Here is a 14,907-nt window from a genome sequence, read left to right as displayed (position 1 = left end):
GGACCAAGTCCTTGAAGGGGAGCTTGTACTTCATGTCGATCGTAGATGACTACAGCAGGATGACTTGGGCCTATTTCTTGACTTTGAAGTCGGAGGCTTTCTCTCACTTCAAAGATTGGCTTCTCTTTGAAGAGAACCGTTCTGGCCGGCGACTGAAGACCTTGCGTTCAGACAAGGGAGGTGAATTTATGTCTAATGAGTTTGCTCGTTTTTGTGTAGATAAGGACATTCACCAAGAGTTTGCTAACACCAACACTCCCCAAGAGAATGGCATTTTGGAGCGGAAGAACTGAAGTGTGATCAAGATTGCATGCACCATGATGGAGCACCAACAGACACCTCAGTTTTTGTGGGCCGACGCAATGGCTACCGCAATTCACATCCTCAATCGATCTCCCACTTCGGCCGTTGACAAGATGACACCTTTTGAGGCTTACTTTGTGACTAAGCTTGATGTCTCTTATTTCAGGATCTTTGGATGTAACGCTTATATAAACATCAAGAAGACACAGCGCGACAAGTTTGAGGCGGCTTTCTGACGACAGGTTTTTGTTGGCTATAGCTCCCAGTCCCAAGGTTATCGTTTGTTTGATCCCGTCAAGCGGGATGTCTACACGAGCCGAGATGTGCGGTTTGTGGAAGTTCCAGCCACAGAGGGGGATGAGAAGCACCCCGTCCTTGGAGATCTAGAGGAGAGTTGGGCTCCCGAGACAGTTCCTTTGGAGCCACAGCCTCTTGATGGAGATTCTTCTTCTGATTCAGAGTCTTCTCTTCCACCAGCCACCCCCAAGGAGCTTCCGCCAGTGGATGTACCCGAGTCTTCAACAAATAGAGAGCGATGGGGAGAGGTTCGTCCTCCTCGTTGGGCCCGTGACACACTCCAAGATTCAGGGATCGAGAGGGTTCCTGAGGAGTGGAAACTACAAGATGGACCGCAGAGGTCATGGAGGAACCATGCACATTCTTCGGAGCTTATTTGCTCCAACTATTGTTTGCTAACCCGTGTTATGCAAGATCGTGAGCCCCCTTCAGTGAAGGAGGCCTTGCAGTCTGATCATTGGCGGAAGGCCATGGAAGCCGAGTTAGAGGCTATTGAGAGAAATGGCACTTGGTCTCTTATGCCTCGTCCCTCTCACAAGAAGGTGATTGGTGTCAAGTGGGTCTTCGAGATCAAGTACCTTAGCAATGGTTCTTTGGACAAGCACAAGGCTTGCCTTGTTGCTAAAGGTTTTGCTCAGTGCCCAGGCATCGATTTCCATGATACTTTTGCCCCCACTGCTCATATGGCGACTATTCAAGTTGTTCTTGCCTTGGCTTGCCATAGGAGATGGCCCGTCTATCAACTGGATGCGAAGTCGGCCTTTCTGAATGGTGACTTGCAGGAGGAGATCTATGTTGAGCAGCCTCTTGGCTTTGGATCCTCGGATGGGAAAGTTTACAGGTTGAAGAAGGCCTCGTATGGCCTCAAGCAGGCTCGCCGTGCATGGAACGAGAAGATTGACTCGTTTCTTCAAACGAAGTTAGGATATCGGCGCTCCAAGGCTGATCCGCAGCTTTATGTACACACTTCCGAGGTTGGTCGTGTGTTGTTTGAGTTGTATGTTGATGATTTGATTCTGACAGGGGATCATGCACAGAAGGTCCGAGAGACCAAGACAACTTTACATCAGGCATTCGAGATGACGGATTTGTGGCTTCTTCATTTCTTCTTGGGTCACAAGATTTATTAGTCTCAGAGGGGGATTTTCATCTCTCAGCAGAGGTACATACAGGAGCTCTTGATGACTTTTGAGATGGAGACTTGTCGTCCCATTACTACTCCTATGGATCCGAATTGGAAGGCCACTTCACACTCAGTTTCTCCCGTGATGGATGCTTCCTACTACCGTCAGTTGATTGGATGCTTGATTTGGCTTCTCAACACGTGTTGATCTTTGTTTTACTACGGGTCTTTTGGCAGGGTTCATGACTGAACCCAAACAAGTGCATTGGCAGGCTGCCCTGAGGATTCTTCGGTATTTGAGGGGGACTTCTGACTTAGGAATTTCTTATCCCGCAGGTACAGATGCTTCTGATATGGTTCTTGTAGGTTGGAGTGACTTGGATTGGACTGGCGATGTGGACCACCAACGGTCTACTACAGGCTACTGTTTTACCCTGGGTACAGGTGTTATCTCTTGGAGTAACAAGAAGCAGCCCACGGTAGCTCTTTCTTCTACTAAGGCGGAATATCGGGCTATGTCTTCCACCACATGCGAGGTTGTGTGGCTTCGGAGATTGTTGGAGGAGCTTGGCTACTCCCAAACTCGTCCTACTCCTCTGCGGTGCAACAATGAGAGTTGCATTGCCTTGGTGCGGTGAAACCAGCCTTCCTTCTCGGATAGGGTGGTTTAACCTGACTAAGCACTTAATTATAGCAATTAGCAAATGAACATAAACTGAAATGCTCACTTTACCTTCATAAACTTGAACAGTGGACACCCTGTTGGCCCCAAAATTGACGCCTCTTTCAGTATTTCTTTAATTTCAATTGCTAATGGATAAATTACAAGCCGAGATTTCACAATCTCCTTGGCTGATTCAAAAGCCCCTTGCTGTTCCAATAATCAGCAAAGCATTCGGGCAAATTGCCCCTTGATTTTCACCCAGGACTTGCTCTAATGGAACCCTAACTAGTCAAATGCTGCCCCAAGTTCACAATAGATGCGCTGGCATCTGAAATCCTCACAATTCCACGAATTTCCGGTGCTGATTTCAGTGTACAATGCCTTTGAGTGATGGCACAGGTCCCAAGGTGGCTGCTAAACCCTAATTATTGCTGTAATTTAGGGTTTACAGCAGTAAACTCTCTACTGTCTACCAAATTTGGTTGTACTCTGCTACCAATGGCTGAGAATTACTGAGAATGCTTGAGCATAGACTGGAGGAGATGAGAGAATGTTGTAGAGAGAGAAAATCAGCTGAAATGTATCTTTTGATTCGAGCTCTGATGACAAATCTGATGGCACCAACAGCTTCAAAAGGGGGGTAAAACACCAGCTCAGTTGATAAGCCCTCCTTTTCTACCGCCGCCTCTCTTGAGACGGAAGAGAAAACCTGCTACCCCCTATCCTGTCACGGCGCGCGATCAGTCGTCGTCGCCTCTCAGAGCCAAATCTAATCACCTCCTCTCCCTCCACCAAGCTCAGAATGGCTGCAATTCAGCTTCCACCACCCTCCAACAGCCTTCTCCCTAGTTGCATGGGAAAGTTTTGCCAAGTGGCAGCCTTCCTAATGCATTTTCAGCCATTAAATTAATTTTTCAAAATTAATTAATTCTAAAAATTAATTTCAGCCCTTTTGACCCTGCCCAAAATTAAACATGCCCATCTATAATGAAATTGGCTAGGCCATTTGCAACTTGGAGTGGTTCCCAACCTCTGTTGACCCTTAGACTAGCATTAATTAATTAATTAATGCTAGTCCCTAGTGTCACCACTGACACTTAATGGCCAAACAATTGTCCTAGGGTCCATCCTGGCACCAACTAACCACCAAAACCCAGTTGGCATAACTTAACACAACTTTTGCCTTTAACACCCACTCCATCCTCGGGGTCCTTTGCCCGTTCCCATGAAATAACTGCCATGTGCATCACATGTGCTAAACAACTTTGCACATTTGATTAATAACTTAACCAAATGTTACTAGCAAGATTAAAGCATCTCAAAATTTCACGTCCCCGTGACATGCGGAATCCTGTATTCCATGCTCGGATGAAGCACATTGAGATCCAGTGTCACTTCATTCAGAAGAAGCTTCCGGATGGGACCATTGATGTGGATTGCTGCAAGATAGAGGATAATCTTGCAGATTTGTTCACGAAGGCGCTTCCCCAGGCTTTACTTCGTCAGCATTCCAGATCCCTCGGTCTTTTGACCCGTCCAGGATCTGAGAGGGGGTGTTAGACAATCATTTCCTTGACAGTCGTACGGCAGAGGACACGTCAGCAACAATCAGACAGTTTACTGTCTGCACAGGCAACATACAAGTGCCACCTGGCACAGCAGGTACAAGTGCCATTTTTTATGGGTAGTCCGACAGATTTTGTACTTATTGAGGTGCAGTCGGCTGCATTTAATGCAGCCGACCTACTGCTGGTGATTGCTCTTTTCCTAGCTATAAATAGCCAACCCCTGGTGCACACTTCTATTGTCATTCAATGATTCAGATTCTGATCTTGAGATTTGTTGGCTGAGACAGACTGTGCTTGAGTTGACGGAGATCAAGGTCATCAAGCCAGAGATACACGCAGATATTTCCTCTGCCCCCGTGTATTTCTGCACTCTTATACAACATACTACACTGCAGATTTTCTGCGTTTACACTCTCTCCTTCTCTCTCTCTCTCTCTCTCTCTCTCTCTCTCTCTCTCTCTCTCTCTCTCTCTCTCTCTCTCTCAGTCTTTGTCCTACGCTTTCGTATTGCTGCACTCTGACAATACCAACATTTGTAACCCTGGAACCTCAAAACGAATCTTTGTCGGGCAAGGTTTCCATGTATCCCAAAGCATGCATGCCCTATTCCGATTGCGAGAAGCTCGCCAAGGTTCTACCAAAACCTCCCCAAGGGTTCTTAAAACCAGAGGGAGGAGTCTCCAAAGATGCATTAGGAAATCCACCACCTCTACCCAAATTGGGCATGCCTATCTCAACACCTCCTGAAACTCAGCCATGGGCCTCCAAGGGACCACATGAACTAGCTGCCTATCCATAAACAAAGGAATCCGTTGCATAATAAGAGCCCGTACTTCCGCAGAATGAAAAAGAACCTCAAAGAACCCCTTCAAGCCATCATAAATCTCTTCAACCAGTGGAACCTGCATACGGCCTGAACCATCCTCTGAGCCTTGTTCAAAACTAACAAGCATGGATTGCAGCCAAGCACGAATTCTAGTGATCAAAGGAGTCCTTCCAATAAAATAAAATATGGCTGCCCTCTCATGGAAAGCAGCCATCTGTTGTAAGACCGTGTCGGTTCCCATGACTGCAACTACTTGATCCCCATCCGGTAATGCATTAGCTTTATCCTCGTTACAATGGATATAATCCGACATAAGATGATTGGCATTGGCCAGCATGAACTATAAGGACCCATCAAGTTGTGAACACGAAACATGAACCTCTGGCTGAGGCAAATTCGGGCCAAAGACCGGTTCTTCAACCGACATCCTACGACGTTTCCCCATCTCTTCACTATCCAGCAACGGCCCGAGTTCATCAGCTAACGAATCACCATCCGAGTCGGCCAAGTCTTTGTCGTTGCCTTGCCCAATCTGCTGATTGAGAAAGGCCATATCGATACCATTAGATTCCTGCAGATTTGCCATAGTAGAATAAGGGCGCTCAGAGAGTGCACTGAAGACTGCCCGAACACCAGGTTTGTTTCTGCCTAGGTGCGTGAAAGCTGTCCGCACAGAGGCAGGGCAGAGCTGTCCCTTCTCCCTATGCACGTCTGTTTAGCAGGAGCAGATCAGGGCGCCACACGAACCACAGGTCACAGAGCAAATTACAGGCGTGCAGAGGCAAGGCTTGCAGAACGCTGCAACTCTCTCTCTCTCTCTCTCTCTCTCTCTCTCTCTCTCTCTCTCTCTCTCTCTCTCTCTCTCTCTCTCTCTCTCTCTACTTACAGGCAGATGCACAGAAACAGGGACCAACGGTACCATGTTCCAACTGCGCAGGAAGAGCAGGTCAAGGTGGAACAGCAGAAGCAAGAGGCGAGACGAAGAGCAGGTTGCCGTCGAGCGTGGGTTGCAACGAACCTGAGACAAAAAGGCAGGCACACAGGATGGAAGGCGCAGACGACACACAGAGGCTGGGCTTTAACATGGAGCCCCAAGGCGGACTGCACGAACAGGTGACGAGTACAGAAGACGGATCCACGACAAGCGACAGACGGAAACCCTAAGCGGGGTCCCATTGCATCCCCACCATCTCTCTCTCTCTCTCTCTCTCTCTCTCTCTCTCTCTCTCTCTCAGACTCCTGAGCAAGTAGATTTGCAGGTCGTCTGTCCACAGGTCTGCAATTCAATCTACACACAGGCATGTAGGTCTTACACCCACCGATCAGTCTACAAGCAGGCCTCTTTGCATGTGAACCACTGCTGTTCAGAGCATCCTTGCACTGGTGTGCGGTGTGGAAGGCCCAACTCACGCTGGTCTGAATGTTCCAAATCCCTCTTTTGCTGCACTGCCTAGCAATGAACCTGCAGGCGTCCTGCAAGGTTACACAGCCTGCAGGAACAGTCTGTCAGGTGACCCCCTCCCCCCCCCCCCCCTCTCTCTCTCTCTCTCTCTCTCTCTCTCTCTCTCTCTCTGTGTTGCAGGTCACTGAAGAAAAAGTCTGTTGCTGGTCACGCAGATCAGTCATGTTGCTCTTATATAGCTCACGCAGATTAGACCACTGCAGGCTGGGAACAGGACATGTAAGGCACAGGGCAGGCTGCGCGCTGGGCTGCAGGTCTCCCAATACAGGGTGGGGCTGCAGGGCGGGCACCCCAGGAACAGGGCAAGTTCTCAGCAAGCACACAGGGCAGAGTTCTCTCTCTCTCTCTCTCTCTCTCTCTCTCTGGCAAACTAAAGCATTATTGCAGTCACATCAACCCATGTTGGGGCTTTAAAATGGCAACTCAGGACACACCCATGCTCCAATGACTTGGCTATTGGAACTGGAGGATGAAATGGCTGAGCATGCACATTGAGCAATGGGCATGACATTGAGGATGAGGAACACCTTGCAGTCACATGCCCAGCCTATCAAGCATTCGTATACACTTTTCAGCAATAAAATCCAAAGTATCAATCTATTCCAACTTTTAAGGTCAGGCCTAGCAACGTCTGACCATAGGTACCTTATAAAATCTGTTATGTGAAGCCAATATGTCCAGCTGCATCCCAAGACCTCCCCTCCCTACCTTCCTTTCAAAAAGATGAATTCAGATTCACTAGCAGTTAAAATGAAACGCCAACATATCCTGGACAAGACAAACAGATACTACTTCCATAATAACTTGCCTTATGTTGCATGTCAACATTGGGAACTTGCATTCTTCGAGCTCGACCGATTCCAGCATGAGGAATGTCCCCATCACCAGCAATTTCATTAGAGGTATCAACTATTACAACCCTGTTGTTGTACTCATCAGACAGCAAACGTGAAATTTCCCTGCATCATTTTGTACCTAAATGAATATTTTCATGAGATCTTATGCAAACTTATATAGTCCATTCAACTGTAGCACTTCATATGATCTGATGGAAAATTAGATGGAAGAGCATATTTCATTTAAAGTGATAAGATTTTGCAGACACACATAATGACAGCAACTCTAAAGTTGCAACAGCTCGAACATTCTTAAGCTCAAAAAGGACCACAATAATCAAAGATAAAAGCTATTAACTGAGAATACAGCAAAATTTATGATGGAGAGTCAAGTACATAGTTGTAAGTGATGCCTTACACATATATACTCATCATGTGTCACTAATAAATATCTAGAATAATTTATGATTTAAAAACTACCATTGCTTTATTGACCACCAAAGCAGACATTTCCAAAAACGGATTGCACTCAGAGGTTCAAGGCCTCAAAGCTTGCATATGCTGTCCAAGAAGCAGTGCTCAAGGAAGAACTTTGTGAGGCTCAACAGATTACAGCAGAGACTGGCCAGTCTGGAGTTCATTAACTATATTTTGTTTCTTGCAGTGTAAATGAACACTTTCCCCATCCTTTGAATTGATATTATCACCCAAAGTGTTTCAAGATGATACTACTACTACCTGTCTTCGGCTATTTGGTTGTGTATGAAGACAACAGGAAACTTCCAAGTTTAAGGGGAAAAAGGGATATGTCTTCTTGGTCAATAGTGAGGATCTGAAGATACTGATTCAATACCAACCTGATTGCAGTAGTCTTCCCAACTCCTGGAGGCCCCATTAGCAGAAGAGATCCACCACTTTCTACCAAGTCCCGTACCATTTCGGCACTCCCAGATATTGCTCGACCAACTCGACAGGTCAGACCAACTATTCTGCCAGCTCTGTTTCGTATTGCGCTAATTCGATGCAATGTTCTGTCAATTCCTGCACGATTATCATCTCCGAACTCCCCAACCTGAAAAGATTATAGAATCAAAGTTATTTACTCCCTTGAGCCAACCCTTCTTGTTGATAATACCAGAAGGACCAGAGCGAAAAGCATCCTCATCTTTGCATTAGAATCGCCTCATAGCTAGCTCTTTTGAACAACCCAATAGATCAAACAGTGTGATCGGATAGTCAGAGCAAAGCATCCTCATCTTTGCATTAGGATGGCATCATAACTCCAATACTCAAACAGCATGGTAGAATGGCCAGAGCAAAAGCACCATACTTGTATCATAATGGCCTCATAGCTAGCTCTTTTAACCACTACAATACCTCAAACAGCATGATAGAAGGGCTAGAGCAAAAGCATCCTCGTCTTTGCATTAGAATGGCATCATAGCTAGCTCTTTTGAACACCCCAATAGCTCAAACAGCATGATACAGACACCATATAATCAACAACCTTATCTAACTAAGCAATTCAGATGCTCAGAGAATCATCCAACTCGCAAGAAGCCTGCAGATGTCAAGAAACGGAAACAGCAATTCAAACAACCATGTAGAAAGGTAGTGCAGAACCTACCAAAGAGACTGCCTGCTCCAATTCAGCCATCGTGAAGACATCCTCTGCCAAATGGAAGTCTCCAGATGGGAAGCGTGCTACAGGTCGCCGGCCAAGGTCGAGTATTATCTCTATCAGCTGAGGCACCTCAGGGTGACCTTCTATCCTTGTCCTGATGTGGGGAGGAAGGAGAGCCAATAACTGGGCCAATTCCTTTTGGAATGATTCAGAAGGAGGGGATGAATGGAGGAACGGTGTGGCAGCAGTACTCTTGCTGCTGCTGAACAGGAAAGGAGGAGGGCTTGGTTTTCTGAGACAGCACCTGCTGCTGGCAAAAGAGCCATGAAGCAGACCCCCGATGTGCTTCCTGTAAAGTGCGGTACCAGAACCAGGGAGAAAAACACACAGCTTGCAGAAAGAGTTGTGATTGGAAAGGCGGGCAGGAAGACAACACATGATGCCCCCGTCCATTGTCAAGCTAAAGGAGTTTGGGAGGCGAAATCAGCAGGACTTGTCCAGCACTCAGCATCTCCTGAGCAATTTCGTCTTGATTGTGCATAGCCAGAGATGACGAACAGAGCGAAGCGGTGATCCAATGATTGTTAGGCCTGATCGTGGAGCTGTGATTTGTAATCCACAGTTAGAAAGACATGAGCATGTACAAAGGTGACAGTATCGCACTGTGGTGCACAAATCTTAGAGGTAGCCGGAATTCGCCAAGATGAGAAGCGAATATGCCTCTACTCTATAGTGATGCGTGAAGAGAGCTTCGGCCGGAGACGTATGGACTGTGAATCGTTACCTTGGTTTTTTTGAGCTTATCGAGGTGATTTGACAGTTTACCCAGGTGAAATCTTTCGTGATACCGATTGGAGTTTCAATGTTTATATGGATGTACTTGGCTGTTGGACAAAATGTGCTAGGCGCTCCGCGCCTAGACTCGCCCCGGTGCGGGAAGTGCCAGGGCGGGTGCCACACGATTTTCGCGGTGAGGGCGGGTGCTGGACGCGTGGCACCCACCCTCGTGTTTCTTTGTGGGGAGGTTGGGGGCTGTCACATGGCACCCGCCCCCCACCTCCCCTTAACTAATAGTATAGATGAAACTCTGTGAGATTTTGTGAGTATGCCCAAACCCATGTCTTTTGAGGTAAGACAATTCTTAAGAGATTACGTGACAAGTGTCATTGTACGATAACTTTGAGATGCAAAGAGTAAGCTAGAAAGGCAGGGTTCTCTTTCACACTTAATGCTCACTAGCGTTCCGTGTGACATGCTAGGTCGCTTCGAGGCGGCAGCTTCGCATGCGAAGCTGTTGCGAAGCGGTATGGGAAGTTGTCGTGCCGCATGGCAACTTCACTCAATAACCCATTTCTCCTCTTTCTCCCTCCTATTTCCCCTCTCCATTTCCAATATGATCTCTCTCTCTCTCTCTCTCTCTCTCTCTCTCTCTCTCTCTCTCTCTCTCTCTCTCTCTCCAATTCTCTCTAAGTGCCCTCTCTCTCTGTCTCTCACACACACACCAAACTTAAGACTAAAAGTAGTTTAAAAAATTTATAACACAAAATGCCAGACATAGAAACAATCTCTTCTATGCACCATACTTACAAACTTTCTTCTCGACATCAATATAAGCAATCATATGCTTGCACGCGCGATACTTAGAAACAACAACGTAATACTAAAACGGGTCATAATCGAGACAAAGACCAAGTACCACGAAAAGAATTTCTATAAGAGACCTAGTGAAAATGAAGCCACAAAGGCCAAGTATAAGACACGCGAGTGTTTCCAAGCACCATAGGCAAATGGCCGATGGCAACAAAAAAAGACACCGTCTCCAAGATGCCTAATAGAAAGAAAGCTTCCTCTTCTTTAAGTAATCATTAACAAAATCTTTCTCATTGAGTAAAACATGCGAAGGCGAAGCAGGGAATGATCCTATAGTTTCCATTGGTAATCTCATGGGCGATGCAATAGTCCTACCTCTCTCTTTACCACCTGCATTGGAACAAAAAACACAATATAAGTATGTGGAACAACAACATTACATTGAAACGGATCATAATTGAGACAAAGATCAAGGACCACAAAAAGAGTTTCTATAAGAGACCTAGTCAAAATGAAGCCACGAAGGCCAAGCATAAGGCACCGGAGTGTTTTCAAGTACCATAGGCAAATGGTCGATGCCAACAAAAAAAAAGACAATGTCTCCAAGATACCTAATGGAAAGAAAGCTTCATCTTTTTTAAGGAATCATTAATAAAATCCTCCTTCTTGAGTAAAATATGTGAAGATGAAGCAGGGAACGATCCCACAGTTTCCATTGGTAATCGCATGGGCAATGCAATGGTCCTATCTCTCTCTTTATCACTTGCATTGGAACAAAAATTACAATATAAGTACGTGGAACAACTAACAAAGATCATTTCATCCCAACAATAATAATACATGGTCGAACATTTGTGAACCATTCCATAGATACTGACAAACATTGATGCAGCGTCACAAAACAACCCAAATCCTTGAACCCATACTTGAGCTAATGCCTCGGTATCTTATCAGTATGAGAGCGTTGAAATCTCTTCTTATGGTCAACCTCGTACATATGCACCCGAAAACATTGCATGTATCCACAATGTACAACTTCATGGAAGCTTGATGTCAATATTAACATCATCATATAAATGCTCGATGACCCTTGCAAGTATCCTTATTATGATATCATCAGGAGCTACAGTGAGCAACGTGCACTGTAGCTCCTTTTGATAGTCAGAAGCTGGGTAATAGTGCCACTCTAGGGTAGGCATCTGCAAAATTTAAATAAATAGCGAAATATGAAAAAAATATATACTTCCAAGAGAGTATACACCAACCAAACAGGGCACAAAGAGCAATTCACATAAATGCAAAACCAGTGTCCCTGCATGGTCGTCAATAACTATATCTCAACAAAGAAAGCAATAGAGAGCAATTCACATATATGCAAAACCAGTGTCCCTACATGGTCATCAATAACTACATCTCCGCAAAGAAAGCAATGCACAATACTACACCTTTCGAAGAACATCCTTGTATACAATGTTTGTGGTCATATCCCCATCCTCTTCACCCAATAGCACTTTCACACCATGCGAAGATTTTACCCTTGAAAATGCATCATACAGTTGACCATGTGTAAATACTGGTGCCTTTAGATAAAGCCCAACAATGAACAAAGTATGTCCCTATGACTTGTTGATTGTCATAGCGAATGCCAACCGGATGGGAAACTGTCTCCGCTTCATAGTAAATGGCAATTGTATAGCATTCGAAACAAAAGTAATTCGGGGAATAAAAACTCGTTTGCCCACATTTGCCCCTATTATTATCTAAGCATCTATCACTTTCCTATTGAAAGCTCTACATATCAATCGCGTACCATTACACATACCCCTTCTTGGGTTTAGGTTTCTAAGAAGAATAATATGTGCATTTATCTTCACCAACAATAAATGGAGAGGAAATGTATTTGAATACTCAACAGAGTACAAAAATGAGTCATCGGTCTCTGCAATCGAATCTGCACTATAATATTGACCGATCTCCCTTGGCATTAGTTGCAATGCACGATCATTCAAAGTAGTCACCTTTGTATTCCGCAAGGCAAGTATAGCCCGCTCACTAAAATACGACGTGTAGTCACCCACATTGGACACGTCACTGTAGACACTATCAATCAAGGTTTCCATAGACTACCCTTTTAATACCATGCTAGGTGGAACACACAACTTATCACAACTTTTGGTAATACCCACTCCATCCCCTATTCCTTGAATCCAATAGATGAACCCATTGTCCACCACACTACCAGTTGTTGACACTCGCATATTGCCAGATAGCCTTAGCACCCTTATGTAACGCCACAAATCAAAGTAACACAATGCAATATTAACAATATCCTCACGTGTTTCCTTTACCACAACCGGCAAGGCCTGCCTAAAATCCCCTCCAAACAAAATAACTTTTCCACCAAATGGCTTATTACAACACATAACATCTCTTAGAGTTCTATCAACCGCTTCAAAGGCATATCAATGGGTCATAGGAGCCTCATCCCACAAAATAAGGCTCGTTTATCTCAATAACCGAGCAAGGTCACTTTGAATAAGAATATTGCAAGTGGATCGATTATTTAATTCTACTGGGATTTTAAACCGCGAGTGAGCTGTATGACCACCTGGTAAAAGCAAGGCAGCAATGCCACATGATGTTGTTGCCACCACTATACGACCGCCATTGCACACCTTCGCGAGTAAACATTTATATAGGAAAATCTTCCCACACCCACCAGGATCATCCAAAAAGAATACATCCCTAGTATCTATATTAGCAACATCCATGACTGCACTAAAGGCAATTCTTTGTCCCTCATTCAACATTCCCTCCATGGATTTAGAAACCCTATGTTGTTCTAATATGTTGTATGCATATTCATCTTACAAAATAGGGTTAGCATGCAATTGTGAGTTTGGTTGATGAGGTTCAGGAAACCCATCAAAATCAGACAGTCTTCGTCCTACATGACGCAAAAGATCTTATAGATGCAACAAAGCCATGTTAGACACCTCATGCTGCAGAACACCAAGAGAGGCATGCACGTGTTGTAGCTGCAATCTATACATGATATCCTCTACCATTGGCACCAAAAATCTTTCCCATAGATGGCCAGGCCGAGCTGGCTCACAAAAGACCAAAATTGTAACAAAAAAAGTATGGAGTTGAGCACCAGTTTGCACAGAGGTAGCTTCTTCTAAGCACACAACATATTCATCATCACTCTCCAATATGCCCCTTGCAATGCAAGCATCCCTAAAAGTATCATAGATCACACTATCAAAAGTATGCAAATCTTCAAAAGAAGTACATCCCCAACGCTCTGTTAAAAGCATCCGCAAATAGTAGAGCTCACCACAAGTAGGTGCCACAAAATACATTTGACCACATGTATTCCCATGCTTCCTCCCAGTCCACATCTTATGTCATTCATTCCACACCCAATACACTAGAAAGTCCTGATAGAAAATAGTCCTAGCCTCTGGATGAACACAGTTGTACACAAACAATTCAGGAAGAGTAGTTTTTTGGAGGTCTTCATTCCGCACAACATCTAGTATACTATCTGTATTCCCAAACACCGCATAGTTCTCACTAGGTAAGTGTACTTGCAAATGTTGTATATTAGGCTTTTCATCATGCAATGCATAATCATAGATCCGCCAACATGCCTCGAAGGCAGAAACATATCGTGCATCCAAATAACATTGTATCTCGTCCACCTCGTGAACATCGCCACCATTCCGGACTGAATCAACCCCAACAGAAAATTTGACGGTTGCACGGTCATGCCCCTTGTACACATACTTGTACAAATACTTAACAGCTGAAATTGTTGAGCACACCTCCACATTTATGTGTGCATTGCATTTCTTACTCAATAATGGATTATATGGAACAATCCATTGATTATCAATAACATTACCATTTATGATCACAGAGTTTCCATCATCTCGTCTTCGATAAATGGGATAGCCTGAACTATCAACCGTTGTCATACCCACTAATTTTCACGGATAATCTTTAGTACATCTACCCTTGTCCATACAGGGACTCTTGGGGTTCAATCCTCCACAAGGGCCATGAATGTTGCACTTTGAAATTGTCTCAAATAAGGTTGGAAACTTAACTCTATTGGGCAACTCAGCACAAACCAGTCTATTGTAGTAACATCCTTTAAAAAGTTTGAGACGGCTCTAAAATTAGCAAAGTATGAGAATGTGGCAGCCTCCTCTTTTGAAATTCAATCATAGTAACATAGCCTGCAACCTTTCCAAAGAGATCCTTCTGCAACAATGTGTACATTAAATCAAGATGCTTTTTATGAAACACGTGAGCAGTCAAATCCGGACGGTCATAAGCACTTTGCCCACGCAATAAAGCATTAGTTATCTCCAACCACTTTGGATTGCATGCCATTGTTATAAAAAGGTCAGGTTTTCCCTTGTATCGCACTATAGCCATGGCATCCTGATATAATTGATACATGTGCCTTGGCCCACCTGTGAATGACGATGGTAAAACTATCCTCTTGCCAACAAAGGCACCAACAATCTACATTGGCCCATTATCGTTTACCCCCACCATGTCTACCAGGCCTTTGTAGGCCTCCGATCGCAACATTGATTG

The 14,907-nt window shown here is 44.8% G+C and overlaps 1 protein-coding gene across 2 annotated transcripts in view; it reads right to left on the bottom strand.

The window, feature by feature from the left end:
* The window catches only part of LOC148038105 (protein SEEDLING PLASTID DEVELOPMENT 1-like), a 31,236-nt gene extending 21,755 nt beyond the window's left edge, over window positions 1-9,481 (bottom strand). The window contains exons 1-4 of one of the 2 annotated variants that reach the window (XM_087669018.1): window positions 8,707-9,481; window positions 7,937-8,151; window positions 7,048-7,202; window positions 6,889-6,947 (exon numbers count right to left, since the gene is read on the bottom strand). In XM_087669018.1, the coding sequence (XP_087525144.1) occupies window positions 6,889-6,947; window positions 7,048-7,202; window positions 7,937-8,151; window positions 8,707-9,156 (879 nt within the window). In that variant the 5' untranslated portion in view covers window positions 9,157-9,481. The remainder of the gene's footprint in view (window positions 1-6,888; window positions 6,948-7,047; window positions 7,203-7,936; window positions 8,152-8,706) is intronic. The other variant, XM_087669024.1, reaches the window with a different exon arrangement.
* Between the last annotated feature and the right edge of the window lie 5,426 nt (window positions 9,482-14,907).

The sequence above is a fragment of the Lygodium microphyllum genome, chromosome 3 (genome assembly GCF_053477565.2).
Source record: "Lygodium microphyllum isolate KBCC chromosome 3, Lygodium_microphyllum_v1.1.10, whole genome shotgun sequence".
NCBI lineage: Eukaryota > Viridiplantae > Streptophyta > Polypodiopsida > Schizaeales > Lygodiaceae > Lygodium > Lygodium microphyllum.
Note: the sequence above shows the minus strand (reverse complement) of the source record. Positions and strands in the feature narration are given on the sequence as shown.